Raw genomic sequence first — 16,634 nt, 5'->3', positions numbered from 1 at the left:
ATGGAAGGGGTGGAATGAGATGAGTTTTAAGGTCTCTTCCAACCCAAACCATCCCATGATTGTTCTGGCATGTGTTTGTGTGCATGTGAGTATTTAAGGATCGTTTAGAATTTTATCAAGAGATTGGCCTGTCAGGCTGTGCAGTCAGAGAATGTCCACACATCTCTGAGGCATCACACGGCTTTGGGAGACTCAGCATTCCAGGGCCCCAAAATAGCCAAGGAATAGCAACAGAAATTGAAGTTAATGGAAGGAATTTGTAGGATGAAGGAGGGTATGAAATCCCTCAGTGGAAGGTATTTTTAACAGCAGAACTGGTCGCACTGTTATCCTCAGGAAAAAAAAAAAAAAATCTGGGAAGCTGCAAGTGCCTGGAGCCCTCTGAATTTGAATCCTCACACCTGGTGAACTCTGGCAGCAGAGAAGGAATTACAATCAGGAATCTCATGCTTACTGACTTAATGAGGTGGCTCCCAGGCAACAAGCCTGACACATTCCCTGATTCTGATCACCCTCATCATTTTGTATATGACCAAAGCCAGACAGGGCCAAGAAAATACACAAATGTTACCAAAAAGAAGGAAAACACTGTTGTGGATGTTTTGAATGAGGCTGTTAGCCTGGCCACTTTTAGCTCTCATTTCAATGTAAACAAATACTTAATCTCAGTACATTTGGAGCAAGGAAGATTTTTTTTGTTTTTTTCTGCTTTGGTCTTGTCCAGCAGCTCTGCACACCATGAACCACAAAAATTAGTTTCTAAGCACTTCTTTTACAAGTTCTGAAACATTTCACCCTTAAACCCAAATCAACCTCCTCTGTACTACGGGCCAAAGTTCACTCTCGGAAATGGAAAATACTTTTACCCCCATGAAGCTCTGATACTCTGCCAACAGTTTTATAAGGAGGGACAAGTGTAATTTTTCTTTTCCCACCCTCTTCCGTAAATGAGCCCAGATCCTGTTCATGATTTTGGCTGTCATGGATGCCAGGATAAATCATGTGCATCCTTGTGTATTTTTTGCTACTTTTCAGACAGCTCAGAGACCTGGGTTATTAAAACATAACTCACGAGGAGCAGGCGACAAATGTGAGTGTGAATCAAGCACCTCCAGTAATCAAGTGCATCAGAAAAACAGAAGTGCAGCAAGATTTCACTCCCATTTGCTAGATAAAGCATTTCTGCATGGTGGAGTGAATCACAGGCAAAAGTGAGGGAGGATTTTTAAATTTGCTGGATCTTCCTCGGCACAGAAATGCAGCAAGCAGCTGCCCTCTCTTTGCCTTCCCAGCAGGGAGAGGAGCCCAGTCCTGCTGCCCTGAGGAGATACCTGGGCATTGCTGCACAGGGGGGCCCGTGGTGCCACATCTGACCCACCTTTGAACCATCTCAGGCTGCAGACTGAAACCCTCACTTTTGCTAAATATTCTCAGCTTTTGCAGTACACAGTAAACCCCCAAAAAATTGCCTGGAGAAGCAAAAGAGGAAGCAGAAGAAGATGAAAAAGAAAATTTTGCTGATTGTTCAGAGAGTGAAGGGCTGTTTTTCAGTGCCTCAGAGGAGATGTGGACCTGTGGGTGAGGGGTGCACTTCCTCCAGTGCTGAGGGATGCCCGGTGTGGGTTTAGGTTTCTCTGCTATTATTCATGAAGAGCTCTCTCTTCTTGATGATCAAAGAGGATGCAATACTAAAAGGGGAGAGAGAGGTGTGAGGTGGTGCAGCACGAGTGAGAAAAGGCAGCATCTCACCTCATGGCAGCAGGCAGAAGTGTTAAAAAACAGAAAAGGATAGCAAGGAGCAGTGTCCTTGTAGGCTCTGTGGGGAAGCAAGGCTCCCTCCTCACCCACCTGTGGATATCAGTTCATAGGGGTGCCCAGACAGTAAACAAACACAGCCCAACAAGATCATTGTGGGGAATTTAATGACCCCTGTGTTTTCCTTTCCTTTTTCTCAGGAGGCGTTTCCCGGTCGGAAGCTGGGATGTGCACAGCAGCTCACCTATGGCATGGGCAAGGAGAGCTGCATGGGAAAAACAGCTGGGAAAATGTCATGGAGGCTCCTGGTGCCTTCTCTAGGGATTTCTCTCGTTGGAAACATGGTCTGGGCCAAAGCACTTCAAATACCAAGATGCCCCTGGATCCCTGGAAGTGTCCAAGGCCAGGTTGGACGGGGCTTGAGGCAGCCTGCCCTAGTGGAAGGTGTCCCTGCCCATGGCAGGGGTTTGGGATGAGGTGAACTTTAAGGTCCCTGCCAACCCAAACCCTTCTAAAAACTCCAGAACATCAGAAAGCTTTCTGCTAACAAATTCTCCCCATCTAATGTTTAAAACCACCATGGACACACTCTGTTAGCTATTTTTGGGTACTATTTTTGAACAGCTTTTGCTTTATCCTCTGTAAGGTTAAGCTACCAGATTGTTTGGTCTTTTCCTCAGTTAATTTAATCAAGACATCCACTGTTCTGCAGTGCAGCTCAATTCCTGAGTGCAGGAACTTTTATTTAAGCTCTGCCTGAACCAAAGCTCTGCAGAGAAAGGGAAGTAATGAAACAACACGAGCAAGGCTTAAACCGGTTTCACTTTTCCAGAGTGAGCAGGTCTGCTCCTTAGCTTTGCAAACCAAAAAGCAAGGAGGAAAAGGAGAGGGTGCTTTGGGTGAAAGAGTTTTCCAATTCCCGCCCGTTACTCTTCGGGCGATGTTCGTTTAGACACCTCCAGCCATCCGCACGCCGAGGGGAAGGCGATACTCACGCAGGACCCTCACGCCGTGCTTGAGGGCTTGCACTCTGCTGGGCTCCATGGACATGCTGAGCATGGTCTGCTGCCCGCCAATGGTGCACACCTGGTTCTCCTGGGCCGCCTGCTTGAACATCACCAGCAGCTGGTTGGCGATGATGGTGTTGAGCACGGAAATGACCACCATGGGGAACACGAAGGAGATGAAGCTGTTGACCTGCAGGGGAGAGATGGGGCACAGTCAGGGATGGGATCGGGAGCAGGGGATTAGGTTTTATTTCTCCAAGCAACAGAGGGACAGCCTGCAGTGGAAATCTTTCCCTCCTCTTACTCGGCTGGTTTTGTTGTACAGAGGGAGGACACAAACACTGCTGACGCAGGTTCATTCATGTCGGTCAACCCCAAAAAAGGCAAAATCATTCATATCTAATTGCATTCTTTTCCCCTTTTCAGCGCAGTTCATTGCCAGAAATGTCTCGACTGAAACATGCCATTGATCTTTTCATCTCACAGCCAGCAGGGTGCTGCTTAGTTTTCATCATGCGTAGAGTGACTTCTAAATAACAGTGTGCTATTGTCTTTTTCCTGCATTATGAGTACTCCTTGGGATCTTTTTAACTGTTTTTTTTTGGTTATGTGCCCTTTCCTTGTTGATTTAATGACAGCGTTTTGTTACCTCATAACTAAGTTAAATAAACCTTGTGCCTTCAAAGATTAAAACTGATCAGAATAAACAAGTGGAAATCATAATGTTTTTAGTACAAATTATTTGATTACTATGGTTTTGATAAAATTAAATGGAGAATCAAATTAAGCGGTGATTGAATTAAGTAGAAGTCACAGTTTATGTCAAATGCAGGAAAGCTTTTGGGCTGTTTAGAAACCTCAGTGGAACTGAGCTTTGCAAAGGGCAGCCCAGGGAAACAGAGGCACGTGTTGAGTTTGCCTGCACATCTGCAAAGCTGCCAAGGTGGCATGGGGAGCTGCTCTGCTAAGCCCAAGGGCTCATCCTCTCTGCTGGATGGCACAGGAGGAGACTCAGCACGTCACTCAGGTGAGCGTGGAACAAATCAAAAGCCCTTCAAGCTTTTAGAGTTTCAAAATATTGACAAGAATTAAGCAGTGTTGCAAATCGCTGTGAAAGCAATTGTATTAGAAGCGACGAAATGACAAAAAGATGAAACTACAAAACTCAGGAGGGAATTTGCTCAGTGGGAGGGCTCCAAGGCAGGCTGACTTCTTCCCCAGACGGAGACTTGTCTTTCACCTCAGGGATGTACGACACAGAAAAACCCGGCACTCCAAACCAGTGCCAGGTCCCTCTGCAGATTTCAAAACCTCATCTAGAGACAGGTGCTCCATCTGCTGGGATGGAAATATCCCCTCTCCACCCAGCCACCCCTGCTGGACCATCACCACCGTGGACAAGGTTCTCTGTGCACCGTGCCTGGTGCAGATTTGCGGGCTCTGTGCCCTGGAGGGATTCAGAAATGCTGGAGGTGAGTGGGAATCGCCCAACCTCATCCCCAAGATGCTGCAGGGCATCCGTAAAAGAAATGAGCAGCACATAAGCACACGGGAGCAGAGGCACGTCAGAAGCACTTCGCTTTCTTTGCCCGTAAATCTGAAGCAGAAAATCCTTTTTTGGGTGAAGACGGGCGCTGTTGTTGTTGCCCGGGTTTTCTTTGGATGAACCAAACCTCCGCATAACTTTGTGCTCCGGAGCTCAACGTGTTAAGCAGCAGCACCAGCTGGGTTTTGTCTCTCGCCCGCATGGTGAGAACATCCTCTCCTGTTTATGTTGGTAATAATAACAGAGCTCCTCTGCGGGCTGAGTGAATTCCTAGATACACCCCACCACTACTGATGCTGCTAATGGCCTCTTTTGTTAAGTATAAAGCGGTTTTCTACGCGTCTAAAATACCTCACAGCCTCCTCTATAAAAAGAGTTATCTCTTGGAGTTGGCTCTACAGGCTAAGACAGATCATTAAGCGGTAAAACCCAACTATTTAACCTTCGCTCTGCAGCCGGGCTGAGCCGGTGGGCACAGGGGTGAAATGATTGCTCAGATTTACAGGGTCAGACTAAGAAACGAGCCCTGTAGCTCCTCACTCCAATTTCTGTGGCTTTAGCTGCAGAATGCTCTTCTTTCCCACTGCTGAACAATGTCTGCACATCTGCAAAGCGCAGCACTCAGCTCTGGAAGTGTTTCACTCCATCACCTGAGAATCAGCATTTATTGGTTTTCGTTCTAAAATTTTGCCCTAGCTGGAAATTAGACTCGTTTGATATAATTTTGCAGAACTCTAAAAGTCTTTTCCAAGCTTTCTTGAAAGCGTCAATCCATTCCATAATTGCATTGTGAAGTCTTTTAAAGAGCTTAAGAAATTGGCTAGAATTGCATTGACTTTCCTTTTTAGGAATTGTTATGGTAAAAGTGGGAATATTGCATATTTTTCATCAAAGACTATATTTAAAGATTTTTTTCCCCTGGCTTGATTTGTAGCAAAATTCTAATGAATTAAAAAAAAAAAAAAAAAAAAAAAAAAAAAAAAAAAATCAATATTTTCCCCAGTACCAGAATGTTTTAATTTGTTGGAAGAATAATGAATTATTTGCAAACACAAAGTCCTGAAGTACATAAGGGCTAGAAAAGTCAATTTTCCTGAGCAAACCCTTTACATTCTCTGTTTTTCTGCTGAGCTGCTTGCTGGGAGCCCAGCACACTGTGCACATCAGTGCAGCAACACTTCATTTTCAGGTGACTTTGCACACCACTGGAGCTGCTGCCTCCAACAACTCTTCAAAGTCAGTGGAAAATTTCCCACTTGCTCAAGAGGAGCTGGTCTGGGATCCCAGGACTACATATTCAAAAGTTCAGGAGCAGGAAGATTTGTAGAGGTGTTTAATGCGATTTTTTACAGTGCCTCCTAACATCAGTGGGCTAAAGTGGCTACAGCTGTCAGCGAACACCCATGGGAGCCTTTGGAGCTTTACAGATCTTTACAGCCTACTCTGGCCCCAGGAAGCAGGGTTTAGAGAGCGTGCAGGCTCATTTTTGACCTGAAAGTCTCCGATTTTTGTTGGCTCACCATGGCAGGCACAGTCCGTGTGATGCTGGATCTGCGCTAATCCTGAGTTCAGGGTTGTTTGTGGGTGCACACACACAGGGGTCTGGCCTCATCTCTGCTCTCACCAGGTGTGGTTTAGTCTGATTCTCCTCTCCCTCAAAACTGATGTGATTGCACCAAAGTGAACCCCCCAGAGCCCAGCACCACGATGGGCAGAATGAGCTCGGTGCAGGAGCCCAAAGCTGTGCATGGAAAGGCTCAGCCCTGGCTGCTCTCTAGGCTGAAAAACCCACACAAACACAACACCACAAAACCCGTGACTGCGTGTTAAATCCTCACTAAAAAAAAAAAAAAAAAAAAAAAAGAAAAGAAAATCCAATATTGCGATGTTTGCCAGTGGCAGGACAGAATGAAACACTAACCCAGTTCCATGCTGCTGTCACCGCTGGAATCAGCGCAATCCTAAACGCTGCTCGAGCACCAGGCTGGCAGCATCCGTGGGATGGGATTAATCCTCAGGACCAAATCGTGCTTTGTCTCATACAGAACAACAACCTTCCCTTCCAGCCCTGCCTGAGCAGCGACAGCCAGAGACCCAGATCCCTCTCCTCTGGCTGTGCTGAGCAGGACAATGACAGCACCGATGTCACCTGAGGGAGAGCTCCCAGCAGAAACCTCTGCTGAGACCCTGAACCCCCACAGGCACGTCTGAGGCATCCCATCACTTGATGGATGCCAGGACACGGCAGAGACACCTCTGTGATCCTCAGAGGTGCCACACCTTCATTGTCCCCAGGGTGGTGACAATGACCTTCCCAGCTCCATCGAGGCCGGCAGGTCTTGGGGTCCTGCCCTGCCCCAGCACTGAGCCTTCCTGGCTCTCTAATGATAATGCTCATCCCACCTTTCTCCTGGCTATCCACTGCCAAGATGATTTTCATGTGAAACAGGAGTCATTACAATTACACAGGGGTTTGCAGGACACAGGAGATGGAGCAAAGCTGAGGACATGGAAATTTGGGGGAAACAAACTTCTAGAAGGGAAAATGATGCAGCTATCAGCTTCACTCACAGCTGGCTCAACAAAAATCAGACTTTGTGTGAGACAGAGAATTCAGCCTTGTGAGTTTGCTGCTTCCTTCCGAACGAGAGTGTGGGATGGACACAGGGGAAGGGACAGCAAAACAGAGGGACAAAAAAGCAGAACCCAGTTCTCAGGTTTGTGACTCTTCCTAAATCTTTTGCATGGAAAATTTCTCCCCTGGCTCTGCCGAGCTTCCTGCTGACGTGATTCGCTTTTGCCAAGCCGTCCCTCCAATTATTTGACTGCGTGGTTTCCCTGGGTTACCACTAAAAGCTGCCATCAGCTCGCTGTGATGGAGAAGATGAGCATGGAACTCCACACAGGAACTCCCCAGAGGGCTTCAATAAAGTCCTGTAAATCAGAGGGCTTGCAAAGATTTATTCTTTTGTGTCCCAAGGCGACTGCTGGAGGAACACAGGCTCAAAGGTCACTTTGGAAATAGATGGGGTTTGGAGCCCTGCTGCAAGCCAAGACTTTTTTTGTTAGATATATCTGAAGGCAAGGAGGGAAAAAATTATGAGTATTACACTTGTTTATGGGTCACCTTTGCCCCCAGCAAAACTCCATCACCTGGGCCACCTGCAGCAGACTGTTCCCATGATCCATTAGAACACGATTTTGGAGAGGCACAGAAAAGAATGAGTGAGGTCTTGAGAGCTTAAGTGGCGGAAAGTAAAAACGTTAGGCTAAAGGCTCTTCTGGAGATACAGTGGCAAATTCAACCCTAAAAGCATTTATGATAAAAACAGCCAAGCATCAGAACTACTCAAAGCATTTTAATTGAAACAGTTTTGATGAGAATATAGAAAATGTTCCAATACTGAGAACATAAAAGATTTTTAAACACGGGTCTTGTGTTTTCCCTCGTGCTTTTTTTCCTAGGTAAGTAAATAAAATCCCCCAAAGCCAATGGAGCATGAAATGCTGGTCAGAGCAGCAGCACAGTGAGGTGCAGCCCATGGAGCAGCAGCTGGGATGCTCTGCCAGCAGGAGCAAGGCCCCTGGACTGGACATGGGGGCAGCTGAGACGAAGGGATAATTTTAACCCTGGGTTATGACAAGGATTTTGTGTCAGGGGTCAGAAATGTTCCCCTGTAGCCTGATAAACGAGGTGACAGCAGAGCCAGATCCTTGGTCTCTGCCAGCACAGCCTCTCCAGGGACACAGCCCCTTCCAGCAGCGAGCTGGGATGCCCAGAGCGATTTTTCTCCCACTCTTTTCAGGGCTGTGGGAAGGACAATGGAAATGGAGAGAAGTGTGGATGATGATGAGCTGGTAAAACCTCATCTGCACCCACTAATTTTCTGTTAGCTCGTTTCCCTGGGCACACCTGGGGAATGCTGTGAGGTGGCTGCAGAATCCCTGTTTTTTGCTGGGGAGGATTCTCAGTGCAGAGACTCCTGGGGACATACCTGGGGAAACGGGTGAGAAACCCCAAAAGAGCTGAAAAGTGACTCAGGAGGGGACGTGTCCTTGCTGGGTTACTGGAATTGATGACGGAGAGGACTGAGGATACAGCGCGTCGTTTGATTTGTTGTTTTGAGCAAATCTATTAAACCACAGAGCTACATTTTAACAATATACCACATTCTGGTTCACCTCACTTCCAATGGAACTGGAAAGTAAATTATACTCCCCCTGACTGTGGAGGCAGTATTGTTAGCATATGTCAATCAGGGAAGCACATTCTGCTACAACAACATTTGGCTGCCAAAAAATCTTATTTGGCTAAACGTACTTCACAAAATTACTGGTTATCTCACTCGGTAGCCAGAATTGGCATTTTTTTAACCAGCCAGTGGATAATTTCAGCCGTTAATAAGCACAGCACCGCATTCCAGGATACAGCAATCCCTGCAAGACAAAGCAGGAATGGGGAAGGTACATCGTGTTGGGATGCCAAAGGGAGCACTTGGCAATGGCACTCGTGTTTGATGCTCTCAGGATGCGTCTGATGAAAAAGAATCCACAGGTTTTTTTCCCCCCACGGTAAATTATTTCCCATCTAATTAACCCCACCTTTACACAGCTCTCCAGTTTTCCATGCCAAGTATCTCACGATTATCAGGTAAATGCCATTCCTTAGCTGGAACAGGGCAGGAGAGTTTAGTCTTTGTGAGTGATGGAAGAAAATAACCCCTGCTTTTGGAGCCAGTAACTGGCACAGGGCAAAACATGGAAGCTGGACAACTACAGCCTAGTAAGGGAATTTATCTCTTCTGGAATTTTTTGAGGGGACCAGCACTGCCAAGTATTGGGTCTGGTCCTTACCTTGGATAAAGTCATCCTGGTATGGGAGCACAAATCCGGGATAAAGGGAAATATTTGGCCAAGTGCCAAAGCCTGTGTGCGTATCTGGAGCTGTACCGGTGCATTTGAGCAGGAGCTCGACCTTTACACGCTGCCAGGTTTAGCTGGGGCAGGTTTGGCTGTCACGCTTCATTTCGGGCGGCTGCTCTCTCCAGCAGCCTCGACAGCGTGGCAGGGGTGACACAGCTGTCACCCTCGGACAGAGGCTGGCTGCTGACGTGCCTGGGTGGCACTCTGTGCCCTCTGCAGACACTTTTGGAGGGTGCAGGAGGGTAGGGTGGAATCCTGCATCCCTGTAGGGTCCCCTCACAGCCCCAGAGTGACACCGACCCCACTGAGCCCAGCTGTGTGAAATAACCCTCCCCTTTACTCCTAAAGAGGGACAGGATGAAAATATCTGTGTAGCTCTAGGATATAATATCCCATCATTAGCTTAATGAATGATCAAAGACAAGACAGTAAATCCCAGCTAGCGTTCTGCTCTTTGAAGCACCCTGAGAATTGGCCACAAGAGCCTCTGGTTCTTACCTCCCGGTATACCCTGTAGCTCTTCCACCCAGCTCGAGGTGAGTACACATTCCACACACATTATCCAAGGTAACAGAGTGTGGCCACGTGAATTGCTCTGATCTCATCCCAAAGAGCTCCCCGGCTCACCCCCAGGAGCTGCAGGAGCTCAGGGAGCCTGAGGAGCACCTTCCCTCTGCCTCAGGGAGTCCTTTTCAAAAGCGCTGAATATCAAGCCCAGACATTTCAAAGAAAGGTTACGATGATGTAAAATGCTGCTCCCAGTCACAGGTATTGATGTCAAAATGTATGATCAGCTCTGAGTTAGAGAGGCAAAGCCTGGAGCCAGGACACAGCTGCGGGGGGGCACGGGGGTGGATGGCACCCACAGGCAGCTAAACCTCAGGAGCTGGGGCAGTGGTGGGAGCGTGAGCCCGATCTAAACACAGACAGGAGCAGGACATCCAGAGTTTTTCCTCCAGGGGAAAAAAAAATCCCAAAGAAAAGCCTGGAACACAGACTCATCCTGTCCAATCCATTTCTGATTAAATAACTCAGCAGGTTTTGTTGACCTAAGGTGGCATCATCCACAGGAGCTGGAATTGGCCAAAACTCTGTATTTCAGACCTCTGCAGGAGCCCCAGCTTCATCTCTGCTTTGGATGTGGTCTGGAACCAGGGGAGTGCAGGTACTGCTGCTGAGGTGAAGAAGGAGAATAGATAAGTCTGAAGATTAATTATCAGATGGAGCTGATGGATGTTCTCGAGTCACTGGACTGGCTCCTGTCCCCATGCTGCTGCTGCCCTGCAGCCAATAGTGTCAGTGAGGCTGGAGCTCGATTAATTGCACAGCCAGGACATGTGAGCGTCTGCTCCTGACACATCCACTTACTTGCTTTAGTCATTGAGGGAAAACCCCTCCAAAGACAGCTCAGAGGATAATGCAAAAGACTTGTTCTTGAGCTCTGGCTGCTCGACGCTGTGGAGGAGTTTCAGGTTTTGTATTGGTAGATATTTATATCAGAAGAAAATCCGTGATAATACAAGGCTTGGGGTGGCAGCGTGCACTGACTGCAGTCTGTGCTGTGCCTGGGGATCCCCAAGGTGCCAGTACCTACAACCTGGTGCACAGCAGGAGGACGTGGCCACGCACAGGGCAGCGGTCCTCTCCTCTCCTCTCTCTGTGCTGGCTGGACGCCACCAGAGCTGTCTCCAGCTGGATAACACCAGCCATGAGCTCTTCCAAAGGGCTTAATTTAGCTCTAGCATTGAGATCAGAAAGAGGATCTGCTTAAACTCTGTTTTCATTAGCATTTTGTGCCTGCTCCACGGTAGTGATGTTTTCCTGGCTCCTCTCTGTAGATCTGTGGCCATCACAGAGAATAACCAGGCAGTGTGGATTAAGGTTTTAAGAATAACTAACGTGTGCCATTTTCAAGCCTGTGTGTGGTCCCACACTGATGAACTATAATGGGAATGCAGAGCAGCTAATGATGTTGAGAAGTTGAGTTAATCACATACTCCGCAGGAGTTAATCAGATACAGAACAGATGGAAATAAATTGCGCACTGACAAAAAGCATCCATCATATTTATGGCAAAAACATTCCCATTCATAAACTTCCCTCCTTGGAGAAAAGATTTGTACATACAAAATAACATCTGATGCAGAACAACTTAAATGGGTCTCTTGCTCATGATGGGTTGGGAAAGATGTCAGAGCCCTGAATAATGGTGACATTCCTGAGCATGACTGCATACCTGAAGGACCATTTAACCTCATTTCCATGCACGGTTACCATGCTGTGACCTGAACTATTTTCAGATTTATTTATCTATTGTAAGTAACAGCAAAAGATGTGATTCATCCATAAGTGTTTCATATAAATCTTATTATTCCTAATTGTATGCAAGGGTAATACCTAGATATTGAACTCCTTGGGGGCCTCAGAGCTCTTCATTACCTCCCCAAGTGCCAGAGAACCTACTCCGTTATAACTGCTCTTAAGAGAAAAATGCCTCCTTTCCTGGTCTTTGCCCACCAAACTCAAACTTGAATGGCTCTGCTGATTCCAGCTTCCAAAGAGAAAGAAAAACTGCAAAATTCAGGAAATCCTGGAAATAATGGACTGGAGTACAGACACATTGGAGGTTCTAAGCTTTATCACTGTGCACTGGAAATGTCTTGTCTATCATGGACCCTCAGCTTTTTCTCTTAGTAAAACTGAAGGAAAAATGTTTATTTAGAAAAGTGGAGGAGTAACAGGGAAAAAAAAAAAAAAAAAAAAAAAAAGCCACACCAAATAACCCAAGTTCTCTCTAGGACTGAGCTTGATGAAGATGAGCAATTTGGGGCAGTGTACATCTCATTTTAGTTCATTTAGGGCCTCCTGCCACTGATTTAAGGGGGAATACGTGGAATTTTAAAAGGAAGGGTTTTGTCATGGGACAGCTGCTCCCTTCCTGTAGGTAAGGGAAGACAGAAGTGACAGTGCAGCAGTGATGACCTTCATCACATCATCATTAACTCAAAAGCTTCAAATCCTCCCCTCCTCCTCCTTCAGGAAATCAGTGTCACAGAATATTCTGAGCTGGGAGGGACCCGCAAGGATCATCGAGTCCAGCTCCTTCCTTCTTCATTTCCTGTGACTGGTACAGTGAGCTACAAGGTAAATTAATTCAATTTACCCAATTTTGCTTGCAAACAAGAATAAAGTCAATTCATATGCTGTCAGTTTGCTGGCCTCAGCCTTGCTCCTCAGATCCATTGCACTATTTAGGGCAATATTTTTGGTTGAACAAAAACTCAGTGAATGATGTTCATGTTTTTCTCTTTGAACACGCAGGCCTTTGTTACTATTTCCCCCTCACCCTCCCCAGCAGCTATGTTCTACTGAAGGGGAAATAATACTTCAACGTCAAATGACAGATTGGAAATACGCTTTAAATAATTTACCAGTGCATTTGGATTTAAGTTCTCACTGTCTGCTGGTATTTTGGCTCCTGCTGGTTTTTGCCAAAGGGATATTGCCCATTGCCTTTCACAAGATATTTGGGTTTCTCCAGCTCTGCTGCTTGTCAGCCCTCTAAATAATTTAATAAATGTTCATACAGTGCCTAATGCTCCTGACGGCCGAGTAATCCTAATCCAGATTTTGCAGTTATTTTCTGTCTCTCCTCTTTTGGTTCTTCCTTCCTGCCGGGTTGCACAAGTTGTGGGGGCTCAGGTGGTGGACATCCATCCGAAGAAAGTGTCTCCACGGTGCTTCCTTTGGAGCAGACCGATGCTCTCTGTTGGGCATGGCTGGTGATGCCCTTGTCAAACCCCAGGAAATCAGCCTCTTTCCTGTCTTCTTGGCCACAAGTGCTCAGCACCTCTGACACTCCTGTGCGGCTTTTGCAGCCTGGGATGCTGCAGGAGGAGCAGCCACCACAGCCTTAAGGAGAGCACAGGCTGCACATGTGTCTGAGGGCACTATCAGCACGTAAACAACTCACAGCAGCTGATTTTGTGAGCCAACATCCAGATCCTCGCCCCTCTGACCTGTGGCTGTTATTCCGTTCTTCTTTGGCTCGTGCTTGGGACGGCTGTTGTCATGAATGAGATTGTTGTGCTTGGATATTTCCACCAAAGAAAAATATTCAAACCCTGGTGACAGTCAATTATCCCCCAACTTTTCTTGTTCTGGCAACACTGAGTCATCTCATCCCTCATCATCAAAATGGGTGGCTTTTGCCCACATGGGTATGAAGTCACTTGCAGTGACTGTTTCAGGATTCTAACTAAACAGTCTGCTTCAGCAGGGAAACCAAGCCAAAGACACAAGCACAGGAGCATGACAAGCGAAGATTTCTGCCTGAGAAGAGCAGCAAACAGTTGAATCGAGTGGTGCTTTGTTTCTTCCCACACTCTCTTGGTAGGTGGATCCTGACAGAGAAAAGTGTGGGTCTGTTTGGCTCACGTGGTGCCTGCCAGACCCCAGCTTCACGCTTGGGACGTGCGTGAGTGTGGAGCAGTCGGGTGCTGGGCTCCCCTCTGCCACCCGTGTCCCAGCCAGGTCCCTCCCTGGGGACAGCAAAGCTGCAGCGCCCCTCTGCCCTGCCCTTTGTGGGGAAAAAAAGAGGATGCAGCCAGCAGCTGGCTGACAGGAGAGCAGAAACTCATTAGAGCACGGGGTAATTAATAAATCAGCTCCATTCCCATGGATGATGCTTAAGATTTAAGATAAAGACTTTGTTATAAACCAGCCAAGGACTACAGCCTTCAGCCTGATACGAGGCACACACTGCAGGAGGATACAAAGGAAAGTTAATTTAAACAAAAAACCCAAAGCGATGGAAAGAACAAATCATTCTCCTATTGAAAAATACGTTAGACCCAGTTCAGAACAATCCAAAGGAAAGTTAGGTTAAACAAAAACCCAAATGGAAAGCAAAAAAAAAAAAAAAAAAAATCATTCTCCTACTGAAAAAATACATCAGACCCTATTCTGGTTTTGCATTTCTGCCAGGTGAGGTGGAGGTAGAGGAGGGTAAGAGATGCTATAATGTCTGAGAGACAAGTAATGTCATGACAAAAAAAAAAAAAATTATCTGTTGAATTGCATTTCAGGATCAATTTTTCTGAAGCTTTTTGTAATATTTCACATATGCCGAAAAGTCTCATTAATACAGCTGGTAAAATAACAGCTTGTCTGCTTAAAGTAATTAGTAGTTGACAATTGGGTTGAATTTTAAATCCATGAGGAGCTTTGGTTAGCACTAATAAATGTTGATTAAGGTAGCAATTAAAATCTAACAATCTCTCTGGGGGTCTGAACTTTAAAGCTGAAGTTTGGAACATACCTCAATTTACAGAGAAAATGCTACAGTTCCTCCCCAAGATGCTTTATTAAGCTGTGGCAGCGTGGACTTTTATTTCCTTTGGTTGTTTTTATTTCCTTTGGCGTTTGTTTTGTTCCCCCCCCGCTTTTTTTTAATTTTTTTTTTTCCCAGTTTACACAAATTAATTGCAGCCTAAAGCTGTGCTCCACAGCTTGGCCAGCCACCAGCACCTCTCCTGGTTGACATAAACACTTTGGGACAGTAGTGCCATTTAGCAGAGTGAGGTTTGAGCTTTCTCTCAGGAAATGCTGTAGGACCCTCTTGACGTCCCTATTTCCATGGCAGTCCTTCCCCTGTCTGTCCCTCACCACGTCAGGCTCTGAAGAGGGCTGGAGAGATCTCCAGCTCTCCTCGAAGCAGTTCTGCCTGGCCGAGAGTCGAGGTCAAGCAGCGCCTGCTGCTCTCACCTCCCCCGATTCCCTCCCCTGCTGCTCCTCAAAGCATCCCATAATCAGGGTGGTCGCATGAGCCACCAAGGAAAGGTATTGACGAGGCAGCATCTTGAGGAAGATGAAAATTACCTGCCTTTGTTGCACTTGAGCCGTGTGACCAAGGCAAATCAAGAAGCACATTTTGTTTATAGACTTCTTTTACTGACTTATCATCAAGGCACTATTCACGGAGGTGTCAGGTTCTTTGTGATCTCACTTAACCTGATAAAATTTCAGTCACTTCCCCGCATTTTTTTCCGTTTTGGAAGTCAAGACAGCACATTTGTATTCCGTGGAGCACTCTTTTGTAGTGGCCAAATCCTTTGGGGTTTTTTTTTCACTCTTGCTGTGGGCAAGAGATAAACTGAACACAAAGCCAGATTTGTCTTTATCAGACATTAGCTCTGCATCACCCATTAATTATATTGCATCCCCCAGTTTTTAAGATGAATGCCAGTGGGGGAAGAAAATAGGAACACAATGTGAAATGGGAGCAACTTGGTCCTCTGGTGCTCCCGGGAATGTGTGGGTACTTGCCACTTAAATCAACAGACTTGTCATTATATTGTTTTCCAGGTCTGCTCCTGCTGACTTTGGGAGCTGCTGAAATGAGCTCCTTTTCCTGCAGGGTACGTGCCGTGGCTGCTATGGAAAAACAGAGCAGCAGGACGTTTGTGCACGTCGTGGTCAAATCCAGGGAGCGTTCCTGGGGCAAGGCAGGGAAGTCAGAAGGAAACTGTGCCCCCTTGACTTCCCAGGGATCCCGCTGAATTTGGTGGCTGCTGCTTGGTCCTGCTCCTGGCCCCATCATCCCCAGCACCCTCAGGAGATGAAACAGCCTCCATCCTGAACAGCTTCTCGTCCTGGGAAGCAGCTTTAATAATCAGCATGATTTTTAGGTGCTTTCTTGGCCCAGCCTGTGTGATCTGAGCGTGGCTCTTGGTTTCTCCACAGAACTGTGTGTTCCTGAGTACATTTCATGAGTCCATTCATTGTTGAGGATATTTACAGAAAAAGAGAGCTGGGGAACTGAAGATGTGAAGAGCTGGAGGAGAAAAAGGAATAAATCCAGAGGGTGGAAAAAAAGCCCATTCACTATCAGTCAATGTGTCTATCACTTTTTTTTTTTTTTCTTCTGTGTTGTAAGGATGAAATACAAATGGCTCAGATAAATGTGGAAAGGAATGCAAATAAAAGCTTCATAGCCAAAGACATTCAGAACTCTTTTCTTTTTTTTTTTTTTTTTCAAAGGAAGCTTAAGAACTGGATGAAATGGTGCATTTCCATTTGAGTGAGCCATTTCCATGCCTGAAGCATGGGACAGGCCGTTCTCTCTGCAAGGTGGACACAAGGGTTGAACCAGCTGGGAACTGGAGCCACAGAGGGGCACAAGGGCGAGCAATGCTTCGGGTATCTCAGCACTGCAGTTTTGGGGCTTTCAGGGCAAACAGCTGCTCTGAGAGGGTCCCCAGTGGACACAAGTCATCCTGGACATCTCCACCCACAGCCAATAGCACTCTCCAGGTGGGCCCACCTGTGCTGCAATGGGCACTCAGGGCTGCTGTGGAGACATCACCTGGGGTCTGGAAACATTATTGCGTGGAAAGCCATGA

General features: G+C 46.6%; 1 protein-coding gene across 1 annotated transcript in view; it reads right to left on the bottom strand.

Moving 5' to 3' along the window:
* Positions 1 to 16,634, bottom strand: part of NTSR1 (neurotensin receptor 1) — a 54,072-nt gene that overhangs the window by 14,618 nt on the left and 22,820 nt on the right. Inside the window, exon 2 of the mRNA XM_040080401.2 lies at positions 2,751 to 2,952. Within this exon, the coding sequence (XP_039936335.1) occupies positions 2,751 to 2,952 (202 nt within the window). The remainder of the gene's footprint in view (positions 1 to 2,750; positions 2,953 to 16,634) is intronic.

Source organism: Hirundo rustica, chromosome 16 (genome assembly GCF_015227805.2).
Source record: "Hirundo rustica isolate bHirRus1 chromosome 16, bHirRus1.pri.v3, whole genome shotgun sequence".
Taxonomy (NCBI): Eukaryota; Metazoa; Chordata; class Aves; order Passeriformes; family Hirundinidae; genus Hirundo; species Hirundo rustica.
Note: the sequence above shows the minus strand (reverse complement) of the source record. Positions and strands in the feature narration are given on the sequence as shown.